We start from the raw sequence: 27,481 nt of genomic DNA, 5'->3' as shown, positions 1-27,481 counted from the left end.
AATGGAGTTCTCTCAAACACGCAGTGTTTCCTTCACAATTCAACTGAGAAGTCAGGCTTGTAAGCCAACCAAAGTTGTACCAACAAGAATGTTTGCCATCTCCACTAACGGACTACCAAACGACCAAACATCTGTCTTATGTTTGAACAACATGAGATCTTGGTTTGCAGTCACCAATTATAAACTATTGAGTATCTGAGAAACAATCTTCCTCTCATCAAGTCCAAATATGGTCTGAGGAAGCGGGGTGCTTGGAATGATTTCACCTTGTACAACATGTGCATGTCGGCAACCACAGCTCGAGAGTAAACTCCTAGGGTCATCACATTTCACTTGGACAACAACAGCTTGTATTTATGAGCTGCAGACAAAATTGACTTCATTCCAACCGCTCTATGTAGCATGTGAAGTGGGCTAACATCTGGAATAAAAGCAGCCTGCCGAGCCATGTATCCCTTCTTGAACCCTGGACAGAGAGGTTCTTGCTGCTAATCAACATGCATTTTGCATGATCACCACATGTCACATTCTCACCAGACTGTGATTAGCAATATGCCTCCCACCTAAGTGCTAGGTCTTTTATGTTTACTACTATATGAAGGTGCTACCTATACTTTATTTATACTATACTAGTAAATAGGGGGGACCTATAAGCATTGTGGCCCTCTACAAGAGTTATCCTTTATATAAAAGTTACACTTATTATAAGAGTTATAAACTATAAACCACTAGATAACGTTTCACTTTTAAGCTAATATAGTTAATATAACTAATATTAATTATAAGAGTTATCCCTTTCTATAAAAGTTAGAGAATTAAAGTATAAAAGACTTTAATTTTTTATTATAATAAAAAGAAAAGAATTAAAATAAAAGTTAATTTTTAAATTTAAATTAAAATTATAATTATAAAATTAAAGTATTTATATTATTAATAATATATTTTAAGTTTATTTTTAAATATAAAATTGAAAAACTTATAATTATAAGATTTTAATTAATTTATATTTAATTATTTTATTATATTATAATTTAATTTAAATTTTTAACTTTATTTAAAGTTTTTTAAAGTTATTTAATATTCTTTTTTAAATAAATTAAATTTATAATTTTTAACTTTTTAAAAATATATTAATTATTTTAATTAATAATAACTTTTTAAAAATAAAGATTTACTTTTATATAATTATAAATTTATTTATTAATAATTAATTTTCTTTTATTTATAAATTATTAAAACTATACACTTAAAGTAATAATAAAATATAATTACTTTATTTAAAAGTTATATTTTAATTTAATAAGTTATATAATAAATTAAATAATTACTTTTAAATAATTTTACTTAATAAATATTTATTTATAAAATAAAATTAAAACTTTTAAAGAAATAATAACTTTATTTTTATTTATTTTAATTAATTTATTTAAAGTATATAATAAATTTAATATTTTATATAATAATATTTATTAATATTAAATTAACTTATAATTTATAATAACTTTAACTTTTAATAAATTATTTTATATTAAAATTAATAATATTAATTTAAATTAATTAAATATAATTTAATATAATAATATATAAAAATATTTTTAATAATAAATAATATTATAAACTATAAATTATTTATATTTTTTAATTTTATTATTAAATTAAAAATAAATAATTAAGGTTTTAAAAAATAAAATATAATATATTTTTAAAAATTAATTTAATTAAGTTTATTATATAAAACTTTTTATAATAACTTTATAATTATTTATAATATTATTTATTATTAAAAGATATTTTTATATTAATATATTAAATTATATTTATTTAAATTAATATTATTAAAGCTAATATTTATTTATTTAATAATTATATCTATTTATTTAGTTTTTTTTAACTATTTATTTAATATAAGAATTTATATATAAGGTTTATATAAAACTATATATTTAATTAGAATTCTTTAAATTTTTAATACTTTTAATATAAGCCCCTTCTATATACCTTTTAATACACCTTCTAATATACCTTCTAACACACCTTCTAACACACCTTCTAACCTATATATATTTAAGTACTAACTAAGTATTTAAATACTAACTAAACGCTAAAGGGCTAGAAGCTAAGAAGGTAAAGGTAAAGAGTATATACTTTCTAGCCTTCTAGCTCTCCTTCTAACCTTCTAGCCCTTTAAACTTCTAGCCTTTTAGTGTTTAGTTAGTATTTAAATACTTAGTTAGTACCTAAATGTAGGTGTGCTAGAAGGTGTGCTAAAAGGGGCTTATACTTAAAGTATTAAAATTAAAGAAGGAAATTATACTATAAAGTCTTTTAATACTAATTTGAAAGGTACTTATAAATATAAGGGAGTTATTTAGAAAAATTAATATTAGGTAAGTAGTTAGTAAGAATTAAGTAAATAGATATAATTATTAAATAAGTGAATATTAGCTTATATTATTAACTTTAATATAAATTAATTTATTAAAAATTAAAGTTATTATAAATTATAAATTAGTTTTAATATTATTAAATATTATATATAAGATTATTATATAATTTAAATTTTTAAATTAATTAAAATAAGTAAAAATAAAGTTATTATTTTTAAAAATATATATAAGTTTTAACTTTATTTAAATAAATATTTATTAAGTAAAACTATTTAAAAATAGTTATTTAATTAAATTAAAAGTAATTAAATAAAATAATTATACTTTATTATTTAAGTTTATAATTTTAATAACTTTATAAAAAAGAAATAATTATTAATAATTAAATTTATAATTATATAAAAATAAATTTTGTTTTAAAAAGATTATTAATATTTAAAATAATTAATATATTTTTAAAAAGTTAAAAATTATGAATTTAATTTAAAAGAAATTAAAATCTATAAAAATCTTAAACTTAAACTTAAAAGCTTCTTTTAAATTTAACTTCTTTAAAAGAAAAATATTAAAAACTTTAAAAAACTTAAATAAAATTAAAAATTAAATTAAAATTATAATTATAAATTTTTAACTTTATATTTAAAATAAATAAATAATATTATAAATATAAATTATAAAGTTATTATAAAAGTTTTATATAATAAATTTAATTAAATTAATTTTTAAAAATATATTATATTATATTTTTTTAAAACTTTAAATATTTATTTTTAATTTAATAATAAAATTAAAAAAATATAAATAGTTTATATTCTAAGTTTATATAGTATCTTTTATTAAAAATATATAAAGATATCTAACTTAAAATTCTATTAAATACTAAATAGCCTAACTTATTCCTTATAAAGCTAGCTCTTAGCTGGTGGTATAGCTTTAGGAGCCTAGTTAATGTTAAGCATGCTAATAGATTACTATCTGCCAACATCACTGACCTGAATGGTCATACCTCTCAGCAATTTCCCTGTTGTGCTGGCATTAAGTATACTCTGGGGTTAGAAAAGTGTAGGAGTCTTTGTCTTATGTTCAGCCCATCAACAAGTCAAGAATATCCAGGCCTGACATCCACACCTTAATGACCAGTTCCAACAGCCCTTGGCTCTCCTTATAAGAGCTTGGAGGTAGATACTTGGAGGAATTTAATCATGCTAATACTTGTTCAGTCCTTTGGTGCCTGTCTGATCTTGGTGTCTATGCAATATGAGTTAATCCATCTATCCCATCCCTAGGTAGGCTCAAGTGACCTTGTCCCATGGGAGACTGAGCAGTAAGTAATGTAAAGGTGTTTAATCATTCAGGAACAGGCATTCAGTGACAAGATCATGTAAAGGGGAAAGTAGGAAGGAGAAACCATCATACATGTTGTTCCCTATTTGCGCAATGCAGCAATTCCGCAGCTCTAAGTTTGTGTTTTCCTTGTCACTGGAATTCATGGAATTCCAAAAAATACACCAATCCCCCCCAATGAGAACACTGAAGTGCTCTTGGTGTCAAGAGAAGTTCACCCAACCTGTTGTTTGATGGTACATATGTACGCTGTGAATATGAATCTTTTGGAAAGACACATGCGTGAAAACATCACCAGTAAATGTGCCGTGACCCTTTGAAGCGCCTTGAATTTGGTCCACTAGCAGATCTTAAATCTATCAGAGACTTTTTGTCTCTTCCAATATTTCAGAGAGTTATTAGCCAGCACCTTCTCAATGCCAGACCAACAGAGCCCGAAATCACCTAGGCACCTGTTGACTTTCCTCTCGTGCCAATGAGCCTGTGGCAGTTTGTCGTCATGTGTGTATCTCGAAAGGTCTATTTCCCAGTAGCCATCAATCAATATGTACACTATGTTTCACACAGTACTCAGAATGTATCAGTTGCGCTGTTCGCCTGAAATGCCTGTTCCCCAAAGGTCCAAAATAGTGCCGAGACCCATCAGGGGTCTGTGTTGAGACTAGATAATGCTCACTTCTCGAGCAATCCCGACATGATGCCGAGAAGTCTGTCGTCTCCAGTTCGCTGTGCTTTCAAAATGCAGTCGTCTGGTTCCCCCATCCCTGCCCAGTCGCAGGTGATGTACTCCTAGTTTTTCTCAGATGGGTTTTCCCATTTGATAGGGTGCACAAGCATGCTCCTGAGGCAAAGTCGGCCTGTGCTGTCTGGGCGGCTCTCCTCTGCCTTTCCTCCACGCAAAGTGCCCTCTCCAGCTCGCCCACCGTTCTCGCCACGTCCGTCATACTGGGCATAGCCCAGCCAGCGACGCCACAAAAGGCCCGCAAACTCGCTGTTGTAGTACCAACTAGTGCCTGCGTGGTTGTGTTCGTTATCGAGATCGTATGGGGAACCACGGCCACTTGTGCTGTGGTCTCTACCACCATTGAAAGCCCAGTCCACTCTCTCAATGTCCCACTTTCTATCAATGAGAACAGGATGTGGTGCATACACAGCTTTCATTCCGTGGTGCAGTGCCATTGAGGCAGGGAACATCTCGGAGAACATGCTGTGGTGCAGACGCCATGTCTCCTCATGCATGACCTGAAGAAGGCGCCTGGACAGCCGGGAGGCCGTGACAATGGCACAGCGACGAGGTGGAACAGGCATACTGCGGTCGTAACCAGACACGTCTTTCGCAAATACCCAGCCTGACTCATCTGTATCAAAGATGGGGTTCAGGGTGATCAAGTCCGCCTCCTCGCCTATCCCGCACTCGGTGATGTTGCCTCCTTTAGCACATGTATCAGGCATGAAACTGAACCCACGCTCTTGGGAGCGCAGAGACTGGCGACCGGGGAAGATGACAGGCCCAAGGACTGTTTGACGACCGGAGGCTTCGGTCTCCTGGTGGACAACCTCTGTGAAGTTTTCCCAGCTGCCGTGGTACCCGGGGATGTAGTACTTTTGTGAGCGCTCCCACAGCTCGACACGGCTTTGCTTCTTGGCCCAGGACCCAAGCCTGTCAAACAGTTCATAGTAGTTCCCAACATAGCGCATATCCATTTCCCAGTTCCAAAAGTGTTCATATTCAGGATGCATCATTGCAAAATGCTGCAGTGGCATGTGGGCGGAACGATAGACGCCGTGGATGTCTCCGTTCGATGGGTTCTCAAACGCATCTCCAAAGCGGCCAGGATACAGCAACTTCATCTGCGGCTCAGACCACAGGGAAGTGATGGAGTGAAACTCGGGCGGCATGTTGGAGTCGAGTATCTTCTGGACGGTTTCCGCGTCCGCCCAGATTGGTTGGTCCTTGTCTTTGACGTGAAGGAGGAAGTGCACGTCGTATTCTCCGCCAGACCGCAGGGACAACTCGGAGATCATGGCTCGGAAGTTGAGGATGGCCAAGTGTGTCCACTGGAAGCCGACATAAGTCCGAATGACAATCGCGATACGGCCGATCTTTTTCTTTGAATCGCTGCCGAGACGTGACTGTGCATCTTTCCCGCCTTCGGTGCTTTCCCCTTCTCTATCTTCGGGTTCGACGAATCTCGCGCGGTTCTTCTCGACACAGCGCTTCTGAAGCTTTCCCCAGTTCATGTTGTGGTAGTCGATCTTGCCAGTCTTGTTCCACACGTGCTCGCTTCCTTCGCTCTCGGTATCCATCCCCTCTCCGACACCGCCTTCCTTGAGGCTGTATCCCAGGCCGTAGGGGCCGTACCGTCCAAATCGATCGTAGCAGATATCATCCCGGATCCCGAGAAGCTCGTACGACCCCAGTGCTGGCCTCGCGACGCCCTGTGGGAGCCCGTCATAGACATACAGGTCTGGCGGTGGGATTTCCTGCTCCTCGTCAAGGAAGCAGGTCTGCACGGGGTGGTGATTTTCTTTGTACTCGGATGACTGGTAGTCGGGCTGTGGTGCGAAGAGGGTGGGTGTTGGCAGGGCAGTGCTGAGGGAGACGGTGATGACAGGTGGTGTGTCCGCCTTTGCTGGAAACTCGGGAACGTAGTCCTTGAGGGGCACCAAGCTCTTGATGCCATTGAAGTAACCGTCCATGCTGCAGAGCAAGTTAGGAAGCTGATGATCGAGGGTGCCCAACTCTCGGGTGAACTTACTGCTTGTACTCGAGCCAGTGAAGAGGGTCCCGGCCATTGCTGTCGTCCTTCTTGCTGTCATCCTCCTTAGTGTCCTCTTTCTTGGCCCCCTCTTTGGGCTTGCCGATGGTCAGTTGCTGCTCGATGGTGGCAGCGCCTGTGCCCAGGCCGGTCTTTGGGGTCTCGGAGTGGCTGCCTTTCCTGAAGTCTACCAGGTCCAAAATCCTCCCATGTCGGGTCTGCACACCACTTGAGAATAGCACCAGGCACAAGAGTACTGTGACGGTGACAGCCCATATCATAACGCGTCGGTACAGGCAGTGGCTGAGAAGGGCCCGCATGGGAAACCTCGGTGACGATTGAACGGGTAAGGGCAACATGAATTCTGATTTCCGCGAGGCTGGCGAGGAGGTTCTCGAGCTTGGTTTTGAGGCTGGCAGGCACGAAGTCCTCTCCATAGTAGGAGCTGGCAAGGGGTTTGTGGGTGGCTGGCTGGCGCCGTGAAGCTGCTCAGGGCGTGTCGAGGCGGAGGTGGTGAGCAGCTTCAGGGGATTCGAGCGTGACCTGGCATGAATGAAAGGCCTCGTATATTTCGAGACTGATGTAACGATGCTTATGCAGGTTGACACAGTGCAGCCGGGCACAAGCTCGAGATGCTCAATGTTTGATCAACCCGAGCAGCAAAATGCTGATTGCCGATTGGGGGAACACGTCTCGAGGCAAGCCGTATGCCCGTCGTGTGTGATTATTGATGGGGTTGGCGAGAGGTAGAAGGAGGCCGGGGAGTGCCAAGACAAGGGCAGAAGATGGAAGAAGAGGAAAAGAAGAGACAGGAATCGGTTGAAGAATCGAGATGGAAGAGAGGGGATTATGTCGTTGATTTGGACCGACGTGCTTTGATTCGGTCTGATCAGGAAAGGGTGGACAAGAGGGCAGGGCAGGCGGGTCGGCGAGGTTCAAAAGGGAAAGCACAGGCAGAGGCAAGACAGAGACGTCGGTTGTGGCAGGTGCAGTCCAGACGGATGGGACGGGATTGGGATGGGACGATGCTGTGACACGCTGCCAGAGAGAGGGCCAAGTACGGGGTGGAGTCAAGAACAACAAATAGACAGACAGGCCGGCCGCAGAGGCTGATATGATTGCTCTTGTTCGCCACAGGGTTTAAAAGTCTAATGCATGAAATGTACTGCAGACATGCGGTGGACCAAGTACGGAGGTAACAAGTAGAACGACAAAACGCGACATGTAAATTGAACCAGGCGCGGGCAACGAACGGAGTTCAGGACGGAGACAGAGACGGAACTCGACGTTGGCTGAGGGCAACTGACCAGGTACCTAGGTACCCATGTGCCTTCTTAGTAGGTAGGTTTGAGCAGGTCGGGATGCTGGGGGACTGCAGACCAGCCCATGCACACACATGTGTATATGTACAATATAGGTAGGCAGGCACAGACGTGGTGGAATCGTGCTCTCCGATTAGATGGTACGGAACTGCCAAAGGGGATAGGGGATACTCTAGTAGCTAGTGCAACAGTGTGCAACAATGCAACGACCAGAGGCGCGGAGAATTTCCCGCAGGCAGGCCATCTGCCTGGGCTGTAACGGTGGGTCCGAAGCTGAGGAATTGCCAGTCTAGAACCTGGCCCAGCAGCGCCAGCAGCAGCAGCCACGGCGACGGTGCAGGAGGCGAGTGAGACGAGCGAGTCGAGTGCCTCCGTTTGCTGGTCTGCCAGACAGGCAGAGCAGGCCAGAAGTGCATTGATCCCCGGCCGGGCTGGCTCGAGACGCACTTGCCGGGCCTAGGAGGATAGCTCCCGATGGCGCATGGCGAATCGTGCATGCTGAACAGGCTTGACAGGGAGAGCTCGGCCGCATGGGTCCCCCGCCAGGGCATGCCGATCATCGAGGCAGCGAGGTGCTTCAGGCTTGGCTCTCATGCCGGCACTGCAGCACGCTCCCACGCTTCGAGAATACACGGACCTGGCGTTCTACATCACGACCTGGGCACGCAGCACCGGCAGAAGCCCACCCCAACGTCCCGACTGGGTGGGGTTTTGTTTTCGATCCCGGCCAGGCAGCCTAGGCTGGCTTGGCCCCACGTGTCTGCTACAGCACAGCACAGCACAGCACAGCACAGCACAGCACAGCACAGCACAGCACCGGCCAGGCTGGCTCGGGCTGCCCTGGGCTGCCCTGGGCTGCTCCATCAACCGTGTCCCTGCATTGTTGGCAGCCACGGGCGACGAGTACGAGCCCGAGCCCGAGCACGAATTGTCAGCCTGCCTGTTGGACACGATCGATTGCACCTGCGCCGTCCAGGGGTCGAGGGGAGCGCAAGTGCGTGGGCGTGGGCGTGTGCGTGTGCAGGTTCGAGCACTGGTCCAACCACCCGAATATAGCAGAGCTCTTCACACGACGGACACCAGACGGGCTGACGGGGCACGAGATCAGCCGTGCCCGCGCCCGTGCAGCCGAGATTCGAGCTTCGAGATTCGAGATTCGAGCACGGCATGAGAACAATACAATGCCTTGGTGGCCAACAAAGTTAATTTTGGGGCAAGTAAGTGTAGCCGCACTGTAGCCGCACCGGTGGGCGGAGAGTGGGTTCATGGGGGCCCCAGGGGTCCCAGGGGTCCCAGGGGTCCAACTGTCGTCGTTCCCAAGGCGAGGAGGCTCTGGTGCCAAGCCGCTAAGGCCGATCGGGCGCGCGCAGGTCTGGTACGCCCCTGCAGCAAAAAGCTGGGGGAGGCAGGGGAGGCAGGGTATTGCAGCACCGGACCTGGATGGTGTACCACTAGTGCTAACAGATCCCCGGGGGCCCCACTACGTTAAATAGGCGAGACAGGAGCTTAGATCTGTTACTGCAGCTGCTCGCGCCCGACATGACTTGACATGGCCATTCCGAAACAGCCGATGGGGTAGGTCCTGTCAGAGCCGGCACATCACCCTTCTTCTAGAAAGCCAGCCTGCCACCGTCTCCTGCGATAAAGTTCTGATGCACCTGCCCTTTCCCGGGCTGGCCTGCCTGTGCGACGTGGACATACATAGTACACACACCAAAGAACGCCGCGCCGTCTTGGGTGTTTATCAAGTCCAGATCGGGTTCGGCCGCTCGTCGGCAGCACCTCGATCGGGGTGGGGGCCGACGGGACCCAGGAGGGGGGAGCACACGCCACTGCACTTGAACTCCCAAGGGTTGTGAAACAAGCGTTAACCTGCCGAGACTCGGGCTCGTGCCGCAGGTTTTGTTTCAAACTTGGGCTCGAGCAGGAGAACCGACCACCACCAGCTCACCACCAACTCACCACCCACTCACCACCCACTCATCATCTCTCTTTTTTTTTTTCCAACCCATTTTCACAGACGGTGGGGGGCGGATAGGTCTGTTTGCCAGCCTGTCTGGTCTATTAATATCGTCGCCACCTGCCGCAGTAGTCGTCCCGTCTTTTACAGTTGTTTACACAGTACACACGCAGTGGATACCGTTCCATGCACACTTTCCCTGCACGCTCTCCCGGCACTGACAAATCCTATGCACATCGTCTACTTGTGACGTCAGCTTGGGCAAGCAACAAAGCTACTTCACCCTGGGCCGGCCTCTGACACAGGCCTGCACTCACTCCCATGTGGCCGGTGGGCGAGTCAGCGGGTTGAAGCTGAGAACACCGGTTCTTGCCGCCCGGCCGGAGCAAGATGCTTCCATCGGATGGCAATTGCACCTAGGTACCTAGGTAGGTAGTAGGTAGAATGAGGGTGCCACTGGTGCTGCACTACTCGGTCTCTTGCAACCCGGCCGGTACGTTGTGACCCTGTGCCCATGTCCCAGATTTGGCACTGCAAAATTGTTTTGCACCGCCTCGAGCTGTTGTTCGCTGCGCAACCCGTCGCAGTCTTCAGACCAGCTCCGTTGTCCCAGGCACTGAATTCGTCCGGGACTTCTTCCGGCCGAGCTGCCGACAGTCATGCCCTCCGTCTCCAGGTGTCCCGTCCTCTTATTAGACGACACCACCTTCCGTCTGAATTCATCTCAGAGGTCGAGTCCCGAGTCCCCAGCAGGAATACTACAGGTGCCACATCTCGGTGTCGATTTAAGCCAACCTGTTGGGACAAAGCCAGCCAGCCAGTTGTGCCTTTTGGTTTCCCGATCAGCGGCATTGACCAGGACACCACCTTTAACCCGTTTTGAATGGTATACCAAAGCCCCTTCAACTTGTCTGTCTGTCTATCTAGAGCACCCCCAAAGGAGGCTATCCCATAGAAGGCCAGGAAGTTGTCTAATATGATGCCGTGCCATACGAGATTGGGGCTGGGGCTGGGCTGGGGAGATGCCCGGACACCTGAGCAGACCTACTTCGTACTAGGATGGAAACACGATCAGCAACGGTAGTCTGATGCCTACGGAAATTGCCCGCGGTGTCAAAAAGCGGGAAAACTGTCCGAACAGATCAAGACCAACGGGCCACCAAGCCCCCGGCCTTGGGTGACATACATGGGGGCCGGTAAAGATGTTGCGCTTTCCAGAACGTAGCCGGGCAGCCTGCTATCCGTCGGCGGGCTTTCGCGGGATGGCTTGACGCGTTGTGCACACGATGCTCGATGTGGTCTCAGCCTTGTATGCCAACATCAGCAACCTCCGAGTATATTCCCATACAGCCCTAAGATGGGGACATACCGTCGGAGCTTCTCTCCGATTGCCCTTGCGCAAATGTCCAAACTTCTAGTTTCACGGGCTCACTGGATCTGGGCAGCCGTCCCGTCCAGAGTGCACCGAGAACCTCAGTCTCATTTTCAAACTCTCACGGTAGCATGGCCTCCTGGGAGCTGCATGACGAGACGGGCAAAGGGACACGGGCTCACGTCATGGCATCCCGAGGTCGCTGATACAATCACGATTTTATCTGCGGGCGGCTCTGGACCGATTTATCAGGCGAGCCCAAGATCCAAGCCTCGTCCATCAGAGCTTGCTCCTCATGACGTCGTTTCTGGGCTCGCACCCTTCGGTATCGACGCGCCCACCTCTGCTGACGCCTGCACGCGCTGCTTCTCAGCACCCATGTGCCCTGGCCTCTCATGTTCGTGGTCAGGCCCTACAGGACTCGACGAGGGCCTGCCAAAACCCTCCGTATGCCTCGGCTCCCTCGCCTTATCCTTCTCTGTCCGCGCCAGCTTCCTTGCCCTCCTCTTGCGATCAGCCGTCTCCCTCCACCCGCCGCCCCATCTGATGGTGGCCAGCAGCCCCCCGGCGCTGCACACGAGGAACGCCGCGCTGATAGTACTGAACCAGCCCACGCCGATGCCCTCCACAGCGGGCAGCACGACGCCGGTGCCGAGGCACCCAAACAGGTAACGCACGACGTAGTTGCCCGAGATGACATCGCTGCCCCGGCCCGGCATGACGTCCAGGCAGTACGTGTTGAGGCTGGGGAAGCAGAACAGCTGCGCCACGCCCTGCAGGAACAGCACGATGACGGCCAGCGGGATCCCGCCGACGTTCTTCTCCACGCTCCAGCCGTAGATCAGCACGCAGCCCGGGATCACCAAGCCCATGAACGGGACCGCCGAGCGCAGCCTGTCCTCGGGCACCCGCTTGCCCCCCATCTTCCTGATGTATTTCTTCACCACGTGGTCGGCGTACCGGCCCCCGACAAAGGTCCCCAGCAGGTAGCCCGCCCCCGGGGCCAGGTAGAACAGGCCGGACTGCATGGGCGTCGTGAGACCGAAGCGTGGGTTGAGGACGTACTAAGACCATTTAGGGTCAGCCATTGTGGTAGGATCTCGCACCACTAGTAGCCAGTCTTCCAGGTGTAGCACTCCCACATCCATCAGTAGCTGAAGGGCATTCTTCAAAGGTGGCTTACCCGGATCGGCGTGAGTAGCGAGTACATGTTCCAAACGAGGGATGAAGATGCAATCCCAGTCAAGATACTAGCGACTGGGGTCAGTGTTTTTAGGTTGCTTGAAAGTGGTTGACTCAAGAGAAGCCTGCGAAGAGGGCTCCTCACGAACTTTCCTGGCTGCCCTGCTTGCACATATACCATCGAGACAGAAGAAGATGGAACTCGGTGAAGGGGCTTCGACGTACAGATTCGGGTACAATAGGAAGAGCTTGAGCACCCTCCACGGGTTGACCATGTTGGCGAGTACATGCGCCTTTCTCTTCGTGCTTAAGCCCTCGAGGTCGTCATACTTCTTGTGGTGTATTGTCTCGGGCAGCAAGAAGAAGGTCCCGAGCGCCGCCACCAATGCGAGTCCGGCCTGCACCCAGAAGATGACGGTCCAGTCAGTATACGTGACGATAATGCCGCCTATGAACGGGCCGATGGCTGGCCCGACCAGAGTCCCGCTGAGGAACCACCCCATCGCCGTGGCTCGTTCCGTGGGGCGGAAGATGTCTCTAATCTCAGTGTCAGCCAAGGTAAAAAGAAATGCACATACAGAGCAGTACATCGATGGATACACGTACTGTAGACACGCGGAACCAACAAGGAGGAATGCTGTTCCCTCAAAGGCGGTCAAGATGCGGAATATGAAGAAGGCGGCCAGGTTGGGCGCCAGCGCCGTACCGATGCTACACCCAAGGAAAAGAACTGCTGTCGTACAAGTGATCTATACATACACCACAGAGGTCAGCAGGGTGGTTCTTGAGGGTGACAGTTCCTGGTAGGCTAATCTGTGCCATATCGACATCCTACTACGCGCGAACCTCCTGGCCCACGCACGACGGGGAGGGGGAACGATTCAGGACTCCGGAAAGCAGACAAGACTCACGCTCTTTCTACCCCATACCTCACTGAAGGGCCCCCAGACGATGGGCGAGAGGCCCATAAAAAGCATATACAGCGCATTGGACAGGCCAATAATGGATCCGTTCGTTTTATAGGTGGCGGCGACCTCAGGGACAGCGGAGAGCACGGTGGTGGACGAGATAGGCGCCAGGAAGGCACAGTACGACAGCAGGGCGATGATGACCAGCTTGCGGTGCTGCGGGATCCGGTCGTAGACCGAGTCCGGGACCTCGACGAAGGAGGTGTAGTGCTCAACGGGGTTGTCCGGTCCGAGCGAGACGTTGGTCGAGACGCGGGCCACGGGGCTGCCGCCGGGGCTCTGCGCCCGCCGGGTCGGGGAACCGCCCCTTCTCGAGCTCGCGGTGCTGTGCCGGCGGGAGGAGGACGGGCTGGACGACGCTGACAAGTTGTCCTCTGAGTGCTCCGAGGCCGAGAGGGTTGTCGAGTGGCGGTCCCCTTCCTTCTCGACCCGCCCTGCCTCTAGATCGTGACCGTAGCTGTCGTGGTCTTGTTCCTGACTGTGCGGCTCTCCCGCGGCAGGGACATGGGGTTGTTTCTCCGTCTTGGCCATCACGATGTGGCAGGGGGTAGGGACTTCAAGAAACTCCTTTTAAAGAATGAGGGGGGAGGATGTAGGTATCATCGCAGGCGAAACGAGGTACTCGTTTGCCAAGAGGGGGTTAATAGATCATGTAGGACTGAGAAGACGGCACATATAAGGTGGGAAAGAATGACAATATAATCGGGAAAATCCCGTCAGTCGGACCAAACCCGGGCGGAATGGGGCCAGGGCGATATACATAGTAGTAGTCCGGGGGAGGTTCCCACATATTGGGGAGACGATATCGCAGCGGTAGGGCAGGAGAAGACAAGAAAGAGGCTAGCCAGGGGCGGGCCCCACCGCCTTGTGGTGACAGCAGGGCTCTCGCCTTATCTGGACTGCTAGACTGTATTCGCTCCTGTGCATCTGTAGGTCTGAGTACATTCCCGCGCGAGGTGGCATCCGGGTCTGGGAGGGCGGGTTGCCACAAAGAGTCATCGGCTGCCGGCAGCAACAGATCCGTCGTGGGTCGTGAATAGCTTGCTCTTTCGACCGAACGATAGGCCGAAGCCAGGAAGACTCTTTTTCCTTGCCACACACATACAGGTCGATTAAGAGAATGACACCGACCAGTTGACTCGAATGACGGGTACGGTCCGAGTATCGGTGGACAGGCGGCAAGCAGAAGTTGGTCACTCCCGGGCTGCTGGATCGGGCTCGATGACCAGGACCAGCATCCAGCCACACAGGAACCGGTTACAGTCCTGGGATCAGACCCATGACTGGTGCGGCCGTTGGCTAACACGAGCTAGCCGCATGTGAGGCGAAGAAAAAAAAAGATAGAAGTTGCTGGTGTCGTTGTCGCCGTTATCCGCGGCCTATTACCGTGGCATGGCCGCCAAGCAGATGGCCCGAGAGGGCAGAGGAGTGGTCGCCCCTGTTGTGTTTCTAGACCCACTATTCCTCTCTCGACATGGTGTAGTGTAGTCTAACAACCCCACGGGTGGGACGGCAGTTTGACGGATGGCCTGCTCGATTGGTGGTCCTGAAGTCGCACATGACAGACCCCGCGGCCGCTGAACCCCCCTCCCAGGACTGACAAGTATGGCTGGCCGTCTTGCAAGTCGCCGGGTGAGCGTTTCGTCTGGATATGAAGCCCGAGGCTCAACTTTAGATTGATTAGCAAATGGAGACGTGTTGGGGCAATGGCATATGGACCATGTCCAGGATGGAGGGTAATGGAACTTGACCGGCTGCTCTCCCGACTTCCGGCCGGGCCTCGACTGTCATGCTGTCCGATTGCGGCTCCGAGTCACGCTGACATTCGGCGTTTTCCTTGTTGGATCGCACCAGGGGCTTTGTGAATTACACAAAGGGCGCGCCAGTCCTGACCAGTACCGTTCGATGACCGGATCACCGTAGTGTGGGTGATGCTGGGCTGGTTCAATGCCTCAAGAACGGCACAAAGCCGAGTAAGACCCTCGGAGCCCTGGAGCCCATAATGGCGATGGATCGGCACGCCCGACAAACATTGGCCCTGGGCCTCATGCATGCAAGTCTGTGCAAAACGACCCCACAAGACCGATCAAGCAGTATAATTCCACGAAGTCTTGGCGGGAAGACGTGATGAAGTCAAGACACAAACGACTCTCTGTCGTTCGTGCAACATGTCTCGTACTGACCCTCCCCCCCCCCTAGAGGACTCGGGGCGCCCAAGAGTCCGTAGGAAGCTGTCCTGCAGATGTTCATCTTGTACAATGTAACCCTATGGAAGGCTATCCCGTAGGAAATTGGAGGCTATTCTATAGGCCCACAGGAGGCTACCACATACGAGGTTATACTATACCGGCAGCAAGGAGCACCGCCAGATGAAGTCAAACGAGTTGCGACAAGAAGCAAGCATCCTTCTGCCTTGCAGGCGGGAGCCTCCACCACCCATAGGAGGTTGTCCCATGCTTGGAAAACCCGGCTCTTTTCTCCAAGCGCCCCTGATCCCCCGACCGTCTCCCCTAGTCCCGGGCAATGCCAACATCGCGGCCAGGCCGGGCCAGGCACATAGGCCAGGCACATAGGCCAGGCACATAGGCCAGGCCACGCGTGGTCCACAATATATGCTCGCGCCATTGCTGGCTCACACGTGTACTGCGGAGTACAGATATGCCCCACGCGCTGCCGCAAAGGCCTGGTAGCGGCAGCTCACTGATATGCATGGGTCGAAAGCATGCGGATAGGCGGTCAGGGACCGGCACGGTTGAACTCCTCCGACAGCAGATCGCACACATCCATCTTCACCGACTCGACTCGACTCGACTCAACGTCAAGATCAAGGAAATAAGCCCAAGTAGAGCTAGCGGGGGAAATTGATGTTCGATTTGCCCTCGCGGTTCCTCCCCATATTTGCAGGTATCTTCTAGGTAACCTATCAATCAGCTATCCTCCAGAGAAAAAACATGAGTTAAAGCAAAAGCAACCGCCTTGGCCTCCCACCATCTTCTCCCTCTTGGCAAAAACAAACAGGTATGGCCAATTACTCAAAATCAGGAAAAAGGCGGCAGCAAAGGATAGCAAAGAAGAGTCTCATTGATGGTGTCACCTCCCACCAGCTCCGTGCTCCCTCGCGAAGCCAGACACACGAAGCCAAGTCCTGGATGCCAGGAGTGCCTCGCCGACCTTGACACAACAACTTCCCTCTTGTGCAATGGATGTAACGACTGCGCGAAATCAAATGGGTAATCGTTCGTAAATGGGTATGTTGTCGCGAATTCGGAAATTTCCTCGTGGATGTAATGAGGTGTCGTAAGTAGCCGGATTTTGTCTTGGATTTTCAAAAGTCCGTAAGAATTGAAATAGCGCTCCCCCCTTGCCCCCCCGAGTCTTCCCTGGGTTGAAACAGCCAAATGTCACCAGAGGCTCTTCGATAGAACAAAATCGCGGCCCTCCCGCCTGGGGACAAAACCCTTGCTGAATGGTCATCGCCGAGACCTTTCTCATGCTCAGACTTGCGGTGATTTCAAGGCCGACCCCCTGAGCGTCCCAGCCCTCTCAGCTTTCAGCCAGGTTTGACAAGGACAATTGCGAACCTCGCAGCCCCTCACCACGCGCAACTAGCGCGACGGCGCTCCCTCCACGGGGCTGATTGGGATGCTCCTCATCCCGTTGAGGTCAGAGCCCGTTCTTCCAAGTGCCTGACTCATTGTCTCAACATTGATCTCTCCGGGAAGGCCAATGGCCGGTATGGATGGTGACATGGACAAATTCGTAGATACCGGGCTGGCCAAGGGCTTCCGGCTGGGTGATGTTTCGATGCCTCTCAGGGATCCTGTCTTGCTGTGCGGTGGTGAGGCGCCACCAGCCGAAGAGACGGGCGAGCGGATGGGCGACGGTGATCGGTTCACCCCGCCACCCACAGAGGAGAGGCTGGTAAGACCCGCGAGGTGGATTGATTCACGTGACCCTCCCAGCCCGGCATGGCCCTGGTGCTCGGCCTGGACGACATCTGCGAAACTGATGAAGCTCAGCCGACGGATGTCGACGTTGTCCAGGCTTCCATAGTTGCTGCCAGAATCGGCGTGATCGTGGACTGGCCTGAAGTCCGAGGCGGCCAGGCTGGAGGCCAGGTCGTCCTGCCAGCTGTTGGAGAGATGGTCTTGGGCTCCGGTGACGGCCACAGCGGCGGGTTGATGGCTCGAGTGGGTGATGATTTCTACGGAGTCGGGGTCAAGATGGTCATCAGTGATGGCCTTGGAGGCATCATCAAGGACGGGGGGCACGTGGTTCTCGGTTATGATGTGGCTCGGAATCGCAGGGGAGTTGGGGACATGGGCGGCCTCCTGGACATCGCGCTCGAATATCTGGCTGCCGGCGGGCGACGCAAGTCTCGGGGAGGAAGAAGCGCCGCGGCCTGGGGAGGAGGGGGTGTGGATGGGCGAGGTGGTAGATTGTCGCGTCGGGGGGTTCCTGGTCTGGCTGCTCGAGCCACTGGCAGCATTCCCAGCGGGATCCGATCTTGAGGGTGCCTTGAGGGGCTCGTCCGTCTTCTTCTTGCCGAGCCCAAACAGCCCTCGCATCTTATTTTTCTTGTCAGGCTCATTAGCACCCTCCCCAGCAGCCCCTCTAGCGGCCTCGGTCCATACCTTCTCAGCCTTCTGCGACTTGGGTTCGAACGGCTCGGCGAGCGCCGGTGCGGGTTGGGACGACGAGCCGCTCTGCAGCGGCGCGGTGCTGGCGAGACTCATGGTCGGTGCAGGGGACCAGGTACAAACTACGGTGTTGGTTGCAGGACAGAGCAGGAGGATACCGTTGTGGGGGTGTCTCAGTCTCGGGTTGAGTGTTGGAAGCTTGCGGTATGCGGGATCTGCGGGAAATCTGCAGGAAGCAAACGATATATGTCAACAAACAAGGTCTCCTGAGGGCGGACGGGTGGTGTCACAATGGCGGCTCCTGATTGGGACGGGGCGAGAAAGTGGAGAGATAAGCGAGGGCAGAGAGCACAAGCAGGGCAAGCAGGGCGAGCAGGCGAGCAGGCGAGCAGGCTTGCAAGCAAAGGAGGGGGAGCAGACGGTGATGTGGGTAGGAGACTATCGCCAAAAAGCACCTGCGGCGGCGTGTGACCTGAAAAAAGGTCCAAAGGTCCCAGTGGGCGGCTCGCCGGGCTGGAAGCTTCCCAAGATAGGAACCGACGGTGACCAATCCCGCCGCTCGCAGGCTGCTCCTCCCGGGCGCTCTGGGGGCCTCTGCCGCCCAGGCACGGTCGGCGGTGGCTCCCCAACTCCCCACCGCTGCAAGAAGGAACAAGGCAGTTGGAAGGAGGCAGGGCGATTCGACCCGACTTACGCACCAGGCGTGCAGGGTGGGCGGTGGGTCCGCCGAGAAGCTGCAGGCTCAGCGATCGAGACCCGTGGTGGTGGTGCCCGGTTCAGGCGAGAGGGTTGGGTCTGCCTCGGACGAGATGGCACTGACTGATCGATCCTGTCCTTCACAGGGAGGCCAGAGAGACCAGGCCTGTCGTGCTCCTCCTCTCGGCACAGAAATGCTGGTAAAGATATGTCGGGGAGGTTGAATGCGCGGCCCTGCAGCAGGCCATGTACATGTGTAAATATGCAGTGTCGTGCAGTGCAGGTCAAGTACGAACCAGGATGGACACAGGTGGGAGGGGATATATTTACGGCAGACGGCCTCGAGAGAGAGATATCTGGTCAGGCTTGTCTCGCCTCGGGGGCCTGGCAGGTTCGAAAGTAGGGAAGGCCAACAAGAGAGGACCCGAGGGTGCAGAGTGCAAGCTCGACCTGGCTGCCCTGGTGGAAAGCTTCGATGGGGTTTGCGTAACTGGGGCTTGGCACGGGCAACAGGGAGGGGCCGTGGGCAGCAGACGGGGGCCCTAACAGATCAACATTGAACAATTCAGGGCGGGGCGTGGAAGGAACGGAGTACGTACTTGCGGATACTTGGCTGGGCGGCCAGGGGGGGGGCTGGCTGCACAAAGGCAGAGCACCAACAATCAAAGATGACGAGCAGGTTTCCCAGATGACGGGCGGTTGTTCATGACAGTACCAATGCCGAGTATACCAGCCCTGGGCCACGAGTCCCCAAGGGCCACGGGGTAGTCTACCTGCCATTTATTTACTATGCACCTAGGTGTCTAGCAACCTACCTCCCTCACCTAGAGAGGTACTTACCTAGGTATCTAGGTCCTTAGGTACTTACATAGGTAGCTCACATCCACCACAACCAAGCTGTGTCACTGTCCGGGGTTCAATGGGCGTGTGGAAGATAGAGTTTTGCGGGAGTGGAGGGGGGAGACAGCACAGCACGGCGGCGCTGCGGGCGGCTGGACGTTGCCGCCTTGCACAGCTGACCCCCTACGTAATCCGCAATCTCCCCCGGGCCACATGCCTCTCATCCTCCAGCTCCCTCCAAGGCAGCATCCAACATGCGAGGGGGCTGCCCACACACACCAACACACACAGCCTGCTCGCCCAAGTCCAGTTGGGCTCACCGCAGCACGAGCAATGGCATGCTCGAGAACGTTGCTTGGCGACTTGCCGAAAGCTTACTTGCCTGTTTGGCCTCCTGTATTTGCATACCTACCGAGGCAGGTTTAATGTATCTATCCTACCTCACTCTGTTCCTCTCTCGGCGCATCTTCTCTGTTGCCGTCTCCTTCTTTCGACACCGAACCCGACACCGACCCGCCGCCGTGCACACACACAAACCGTCCGTTCGCCCTGCCTCGCCCTGCCCTGCCCTGCCTTGATTGTATCCCCCCTCCCCATGCTAGGCCCCATGTTGGGTTTGCATCGTCGTCGCGCCAGTGGCCGCGCCCAAAGGAAAAAAAAAAAAAACAGCTTTCGGCCCCCCCTGCCGCATGATATTTGGGGCCATTTGGGGCTGGGGCGCCTGCCACACCCTTCAATGCCCCCAGAGGGCTGAACTGGTAACTGCATGAATTTCAGGAGGCCCTTTGTTCCCAGATCTTGGCATGGCCGCCAGCCCCCGGGCACGTCACCTTTTTTTTTCTCCCCCTCTTCCCGTGCTTCCTTGAACAACGACAAAAATAGAATCCTTGCCCTCGCATCACAGCATGGCGCAGCACGTACTATGTATGTAGTAGGTCTGTCTGTCGGCCATATCGACAATTCCCAGGTCTTAATAAGCCGGCTTGGCCTGCTGTGTGCCTGATGGGGGCCTTTCCGCTTCCATCACACACTATACACACTCTATACGGGTATTGAAGCCAAGAGTGTACACGCCATGTGGATATTGGGCATCACACACCGGGCCTCCTGGATAGCTTCCGGTCAGGCACACAAGGTCGCCCTGATATATGGCCCCCAGAGAGGGGCAGCAGCGCTCAGCTCTCAGGGGCTCGCAGAAACTTTATTCGCGGGCCACGGATCTTGCCTCTGCCTCGAGATCTTATATGGTCTTTTCACGTGCATTACACAGCAAACCATTACCGCAACACCGCCACACCTTCAAAGAAATGATAATATGATGTCATAACGGAGCCCCTGTGGCTGACCTTCCTCTGGCGTATTGACTTTGCAAGAAGTTGTCCTATATGAGGCTACAAGAGGTTATCCTACTGGACGTTAAAAGACAGCAGTACTGCTGAAGAGTGTACAGGGAGGACCCCCTGATGTCGTCACTACTGAGGACCACCAACACCTGTCTACTATACTGTCAGCTGTCGGTGAGGGCAATACAGACGTAGTAGTATTCACTGTAAAGGACCGATTTCAGTTCTCAACTCACCTTCCTAGCGCATTGAACCTGTCGTCAGGTGCTCATATCCCAACCCTTGGGCGCAGACCCCCTCGATTCCCTATTTCTCCCCCCCCTGTAAGCTCGTCCTCTTGAGGCCCTGTCCATTTGTTTTTCTGTTCCCTTTTCCCGATGCCAATGGGTTGGATGATGCACCGGCCGGCCGCGCGGCTTTATTACCAAGCCCGCCGAGCGTCAAGGCACATCCGATCGACCAAAGCAGACTATTTTTCTTCATGCGAGTCGATTGAACAACAGACCAGCGTCCAGCTCGTGTATGCGTTGCACAAACAGCATTGAAAATAAAAATATTAACGCCCGGCCCCCTCCGTCTGGAGCTTCACCGGGCGCAAGATCTTCTCCTCTCGCCCTTTCGCCTTTTGAAATCCCCGGGCGTGCGTCACCACCTGCAGCATGGAAACTCCGACGAGGAAGGGGCTCAAGCTTGCTTCGTGTGTTTGTCGTCCGGGCGGCGCTGTCGGGAATGCGCCCATTGAACGCCAGTGAATCTGACCGTCACCCCTCCGACATGCTCTTCTCCCCCAGGAGAAATGGGGATGAACACCGTGGACTCACAAGTCTTACTGCGATATGGATGGCAATTTCCGCGGGAAGGATATCGATAATGATTCAGAACTTTGTCGTGCCGTGCCTCATAAACATTCACCCAATATAACCCCGCGAAAGCTCATCCTGTGCTGTACGTATTTCTAACCAGCAACCCGGGCGAGCGACAAGACCGCCAGAACACGCATAACCGCTCCCATCGCCGGAGTCTCACAACAACTGAAAAGGAGATCAAAAAGCAAGTCCGATACGTCCGGTCCGAAAATAAGCATTCAAATTTCGCAAGAAAGCCACCGCCGGATCCAACACCCTAGTGTTTACCCAAAGTCCGCGACCCATCGTCAACCACGAGGGGTCTGTCTCCACGTAAAAGAGGCTCCTACGGTCACAAGTGTGCCATGTATTGCCCTCGTGAAAGGCCATGGCCGAGGAGAGAATCAAAGGGAGGTATCTGGTCAAAAGGGAAGCCGTAGGCCCTGCGACGCCACAACGCCGTAAACGCCTTGTAACGCCCTCTCAGAATAGTGGGGTCACCACGCCCAGAGACTGCACCGCATGCCTCGAATGGTTCAATATGTAGTGGAGCAGCGGCTAGTATGCCATGGTAGCGAGAGCCCCACGGCCCATCCGCCGCACACAACCTACGAAACCGCTACTTCCGCAAGACGGCATCGTAGAAGCTTGCAATGCCTGTGATTGCGGCGCCGACGATGACGCCCTTCCAGCCTCCGTAGATGGCCGAGTTGATACGCGCCACGGATGTCTGGTCGACCCAGCCGCCGAAAGTGACGCCCTGCTGGTAGACCACGTACGTTATGACCGCCTTGGCAATGCTGAAGGTCAGCGGATCAACCACGGTCTCGGGCTGCGAGCTCCTCCTCCCGCGGCCAGGTTGCGAGTGCGCGGCAGAGAGGTTGAAGTAGAAGCCAAAGAAAGAAGGCACAACCACGCTGGTGAAAGCCCAGAGCAGCGCCGGGTTCCAGAAGGAGCTCGTCAGCAACAGGAACATGTCGGGCACCTCGACGGGGTAGTCCGACGTCCCTAGCGCCGAGATAGCCGGGACGGTGAAGGCGTAGCGGTCCGAGAGAATCTCTTTGCGCAGGTGGTACAGCTCGAACGCGTTGATGCAGAACAGGATCGAGGTGACGGTGGACAGCGAGTCGCGCGTGTTGTAAGCGACCTCCTTGACACCCGAGTCTTCGTACAGCGTTACGACGCGCTCTCGGAGCGCGACGGTGCGCTCGTCGACGACCCGGGCAACGTCGGCCGGCGAGGCGGGGAGCGGGATGCGGCGAGCAAGGGACATGGCACGGCCCGGCGTCGCGGAGGTCAGGGCCAGTTCAGAGTCATCGCTGGAAGCAGGCGGTTAGCGTATTGGGTCTTGTTTACACGGCCCGGCGCCGGGGCGCGACACACGACGCGCCGCGGCCGAGTAAAAGGGCGCAACTTACCCGGCAGTAGCGGCGATGTTTTGTTCGGCTGCCTTTGCGGCCCTTCGCTTCGCGGTCTTGGGGGCTTCAGCAGGTGGCGGCGCTTCCTTCTTGACTGGCGAGCCTATCGCGCGAGCGCGTGCCTGGTAGTAAGGCTGAGTTGCAGGGTTCTTGCTGAACTGGTTCGAGTTCTCGGCGAGGAAGTCGTCAAGCGCTACCTCGAGATCACTCTTCTTCAAGCCATCGGTGCTGGAATCGGCATTGCGCGTTAGTCACGGGGTGCTTCCTCTTTGCGAGACATGGTGGGCATCTTGGGGCATCTTGAGGCAGCGCATATGGCTGGCGACAGGGCGCGTCGGTGCTCAGGCGCAACCCAGCCGTGTAAGACGGGCGCGATGCGACAGCTCCGACAGCAAGGCCGGCATTGAAGCGACAAGCACGATGCGATGCAGGCGGGGGTCGCAATGAGGTTTCCACGATGCGAATGCCAGACTAGACAAGGCAAAAAAAAACAAAAAAACATCATGGACATACTTTTCCAGACCAACAGTCTCGGCCAACTCGAGGAGGTCAGACTTGCGCTGGCCGCGCAGGAAGCTATTCGATGAGCTCGACATGGTGTCGGTGCCGTTGCTGGGGTGTGCTGGGGTGGCGTGGAGGTTGCGATGGGACTGCGATGCTTGTGAGCCGTGTGCGAGAAGCAGATGGTCTGCAGGCGAGATTATCTACTGCAATGGGGCATCAACTACACAGAGATGTTGTGCTGGGTGTGTTTGTAGCCGAGACACGAGTGGTGCGGACGGGTTATGTTGTTGATCTCAATGTTTGGGGGGGGTGGTCTGCGTGTTGTTGGCAGATGACCCTGGCGGGCAGGGGGTGGCCAGTTGGCTGGGTACCTCAAGTGCTAAGGGACTGTGGACCTGTCAGCCTGTGAGCAGGTGGGGATGATGGGAAAGGGAAAGCGCGGTCCGCCCGCGGGGACGTGAGCTAGCTTCTCCAGCTTGGAGCTTGGGCCACACCTTGTACATTGTTGGAAACCAGGGGGCTGGAAGTGGTAGTCCTAAGGGGACCATTTCTTTGTCTGGAGACAGCGTACCAGAATTTGCCATCCACGGCTGCTATTATGGGTACAGGCAATTTGCTCGCGCACCGGTTAGCAAATCATTGTCGGTCGATCCCATTTTGATGGTGTCATTCCGCAAGGATCGGGAGCCCTTTGTTGGAAATACATACGAAGGTGCCCAGTTCGCGCATGTACTTGTGAAGACCTCCCACCTGACTGTCGACTCGGCCAACAACATGATGCAAACCGCACCGCTTCTGCCATCGAGTATCAGTCAGACTCCATATAGATACCTGGATATACTACAGAGTCTCCAGACTGGATGGATACTACATCTGTGCCCAATGTCGCGTCCAAGTTTGACGACGCGTAGCCATGTTGTTACATCCATCAGACGTCCACCGCACTCACAAACCTCTCCTCCCCTCTCTTCACCAACCGGACAGGAACCCTGAGTTTCCCGTGCAACTTGAGCGTCAGTATCGAAGTCGCCTGCCTGATGGTTTCCCTGGACTTGGCTCTTGCCTTTTCGTATACTTTCTTCCGTTCTTCTAGCCCCATGCCGGCGACCTCGTCATCCGACGCCCACTCGTCAACCGCAAGCTCAATGCTGTACTTTTGAAAAAGCACGGCGAGCGCAGCCAGCATCTCGACCTGCGCGATCCGTCGCCCTAGGCAAGAGCGGGCACCGTCGCTGAACGGGATGAAGGAGCCCCGCACTGGTCTGAACAATTGCTCGCTAGTGTCGCGGCCCTTGAACCCGCCAAAGTCCTCCGTCTCCTCGTCTTCTTGCGCCTCGGCCGCCTTGGTCAGCGAGGGGCGGTACCAACGCTCCGGGAGGAACTCGTCCAGATCATTCGGTTCCCCCGAGGCCCCACTCTTCTGCTTCGTCGGCCAGTATTTTGGATTCCGGTGCACGCCGACCGTATTGAGAATGATCATGGTGTTTCCTGGAAGCACGTGTTTGTCGCCATCGAGAGTGATCGCCTGTTCCTGGCCGGGGCTGACGTGCTTCGGGATATCCACAACCGACGGGATGAGCCGCAATGCCTCGTTCATGCACGCCGCGACGTTCGAGGCGCACAGGGCGTTGATGTCCTTCTCGTAGTTCCACGTCGACGGGTCGCTGTCGCGCCCGAAGAGGCGGTCCACGTCGGCCTGCAGCGCACGCTGTGCCGCTGGGTTGTTGGCAAGTTCGCAGAGGGTGAAATGCAGGGTGTTGGCTGTCGTCTCGTGGCCGGCGACGATGATTATGAAGGCGTTGCCCTTGATCATCTCGTCTGTCATCTTAGGTTGCTCGCCCGTCTTCTGGTGCTTGCCCTTATCACCATAGGTGGCTCGCACCAGCTGGCCCATAATGTCCATACCATCACTGCTGGCGCCCCTGTGAGCTTCCTCGATCTTGTCTTCTAGGAATTCTTGCATGTACTTGGCGTAATTGTTGCGAGCGACCAGCGCCTCTTGGGTTGCCTTGAATGGAAGATATTTCAGGAGCCACTGGGGCGTGAGCAGGAGCACAAGGATCCGTTCGAGGACCGTGGCCAATGAGTCCACAAAGGTCAAAGAGTGGCCCTTTGGAGGCTCAAAACTCGCGTACTTCTTGTTTTGGACACTCAGGTCATCCGGCATCTTCTGGCCCGGCCAAAAGAACCTCAGCCCAAACCCGACATGGGCTATGATGTTCAGTGCGAGGGTCATAGTGTCGTGTTCAACAGTGTTGATGGTTGCACTGGTGGTCCTCTGCCTGGTTTCAGCATCATCTCCCATCCATTGCGATATCATCCCTTGAGTCTGATGGATTGACTCGCCAAAGATATAGGCAGCATTTCGCTCGTTGAAGCTGGGCGACACCCCCTTGCGGTGCATTTTCCACTCAGCACCCTCGGTGGTGAGCATGTTCCGCCCAAAGATGGCCAGGATCTCGTAGGCCGAGGTATCTTTGGGGAAGGCCTCGCGCCGAGCTGTTATCTGATGGATGGCTTCTGCGCTGGATGTCCACATGATGGTTTTGAATGGCGAGACCAATAGAAAGCTATCGCCGAGCCGGTCCCAGGGCTCACGGAGTAGGCGATATGCCCAGTCAGGTTGCATGATACTATTGGGTTCCAAGGTCAGCTGGGCTGCCATGAAACAGACACACTGAAGTCTTACTCTATCCAGCTCTCCCACCATGACTTGGGCAGGGTCTTGATCAGGGGCGTCAATATCTTGAACGTCAACAACCAGTAATGGCTGAAGGGCGATATGGCTAACATGTGAATTGGCACTTAGCAATAGGTACAGCTTGCCAAGGCCGCAGAGCACTTGGAGGTGTGTGAGAGACTTACGGGTGACCACATATGGCAGTCCTGACCGCCTGGCAGCTGCGATGCGAGAGCGCAGGCCATTGAAACAGGACAGGGCAGCATATGCTAAGACGGCCCCGGCCAGGGCACATAATGCAGACAACATCTTGGGCTCGTCAGGGCGTGCCAATCGGCGTGCCGGTTTGTAGTAGAGGTTGAGACAGGGTGAGGGAGAGATGGAGAGGGACGACTGCGGGGAGCAGATCCGCAGCAGGGCTCTCTGCTAGGAACCTGACGCTCGATGGGAATTCCCTTGATTGACGACAGCCGTGCACGAGAGAAAGTGGTACAGGAGAAACAAACAATACTGGCAGCGATGGCATGTGAAAAATAGCACTCAGTGGGTGCAGAACGTTATCGTGTGCAAGTGAAAGGCCATTCCCGCGGGAGAGGGGTCGTCATTGACGTCTCGTGGCGCACAGATCCCTGGAGACGCACGGTACCATTGTTAGTGTTTCATCCCCGAGCCGCAGCGAGCAGCCGCGGGCCTGGGGGCCTGGGGGCCTGGGGGCCTGCCAAGAGAACTAGATGCTCAGGGGACGACGCACGTGTGTGCTCTCACAAAATGCAATATGCCCACGCTGCCAAAGTGAAGCAATCAGGGTGAGCAAGGTGAGCGAGATGAGCGAGCCAAGCGAGGAGCTGCGGGTGCACTGCACTTGGCCCTGCACGGGGCAAGTACCAAATCGAAGTGCAGATGGCCGCGTGGGGCGGTCTGGCGGTTCGACCCGTGGGGTCTGCCGCTCGGGATCACGCATCACAAGTACTTGCAGAGCCAAATAGGGGCAGTTGTAGAGTATGCTGCAAACCATTCATGCTCCTTGATCGATCGATCACACAAGTTTGGACAGGTGCATCATCGTGCAAGCATTTCCTGATTCGGAATGCCCCTTGGAGCTGTCCCTGAAGATCAAGCATCAATCCAACGTGAGAATACTCCTGAGAAGGGTCATTCGGGCCTTATTAAGGGCCCCCCAGCCTGGCAGCTACCCTGCGTATTTTCTCGTTCGGCTCCGAG

At 52.2% G+C, this 27,481-nt stretch overlaps 5 protein-coding genes across 5 annotated transcripts; all 5 read right to left on the bottom strand.

The window, feature by feature from the left end:
* Positions 1-4,520: 4,520 nt before the first annotated feature.
* KVR01_001292 (uncharacterized protein) lies at positions 4,521-6,927 on the bottom strand (the record flags this gene model as incomplete). The annotated part of the gene is made up of 2 exons (XM_044785302.1): positions 4,521-6,432; positions 6,491-6,927. 2 exons carry the CDS (start codon positions 6,925-6,927, stop codon positions 4,521-4,523), a joined length of 2,349 nt encoding a protein of 782 aa, XP_044649247.1.
* A 3,510-nt stretch (positions 6,928-10,437) lies between these two features.
* Positions 10,438-15,396, bottom strand: KVR01_001945 (uncharacterized protein). The gene is made up of 5 exons (XM_044784980.1): positions 13,238-15,396; positions 12,933-13,075; positions 12,552-12,863; positions 12,328-12,394; positions 10,438-12,208 (listed from the first exon to the last, which is right to left on the bottom strand). The coding sequence occupies exons 1-5, from the start codon at positions 13,823-13,825 to the stop codon at positions 11,438-11,440; spliced, it is 1,881 nt and encodes a 626-aa protein (XP_044649900.1). The 5' UTR covers positions 13,826-15,396; the 3' UTR covers positions 10,438-11,437.
* Positions 15,397-15,578: 182 nt separating this feature from the next.
* On the bottom strand, positions 15,579-19,434 carry KVR01_001512 (uncharacterized protein). The gene is made up of 2 exons (XM_044791641.1): positions 18,633-19,434; positions 15,579-18,160 (listed from the first exon to the last, which is right to left on the bottom strand). Exon 2 carries the CDS (start codon positions 18,028-18,030, stop codon positions 16,900-16,902), a length of 1,131 nt encoding a protein of 376 aa, XP_044649467.1. The 5' UTR covers positions 18,031-18,160; positions 18,633-19,434; the 3' UTR covers positions 15,579-16,899.
* Positions 19,435-20,174: 740 nt separating this feature from the next.
* KVR01_001421 (uncharacterized protein) lies at positions 20,175-24,081 on the bottom strand. Its single transcript, XM_044790606.1, has 3 exons — positions 23,590-24,081; positions 23,077-23,304; positions 20,175-22,977 (listed from the first exon to the last, which is right to left on the bottom strand). Exons 1-3 carry the CDS (start codon positions 23,670-23,672, stop codon positions 22,278-22,280), a joined length of 1,011 nt encoding a protein of 336 aa, XP_044649376.1. The 5' UTR covers positions 23,673-24,081; the 3' UTR covers positions 20,175-22,277.
* A 106-nt stretch (positions 24,082-24,187) lies between these two features.
* Positions 24,188-27,102, bottom strand: KVR01_001250 (uncharacterized protein). The gene is made up of 3 exons (XM_044782797.1): positions 26,446-27,102; positions 26,270-26,366; positions 24,188-26,213 (listed from the first exon to the last, which is right to left on the bottom strand). The coding sequence occupies exons 1-3, from the start codon at positions 26,567-26,569 to the stop codon at positions 24,509-24,511; spliced, it is 1,926 nt and encodes a 641-aa protein (XP_044649205.1). The 5' UTR covers positions 26,570-27,102; the 3' UTR covers positions 24,188-24,508.
* Positions 27,103-27,481: the final 379 nt, after the last annotated feature.

Source organism: Diaporthe batatas (assembly GCF_019321695.1).
Source record: "Diaporthe batatas strain CRI 302-4 chromosome Unknown Contig00002, whole genome shotgun sequence".
Taxonomy (NCBI): Eukaryota; Fungi; Ascomycota; class Sordariomycetes; order Diaporthales; family Diaporthaceae; genus Diaporthe; species Diaporthe batatas.
The sequence above is the reverse complement of the archived record's forward strand: the minus strand, read 5'-3'. Positions and strand labels throughout refer to the sequence as shown.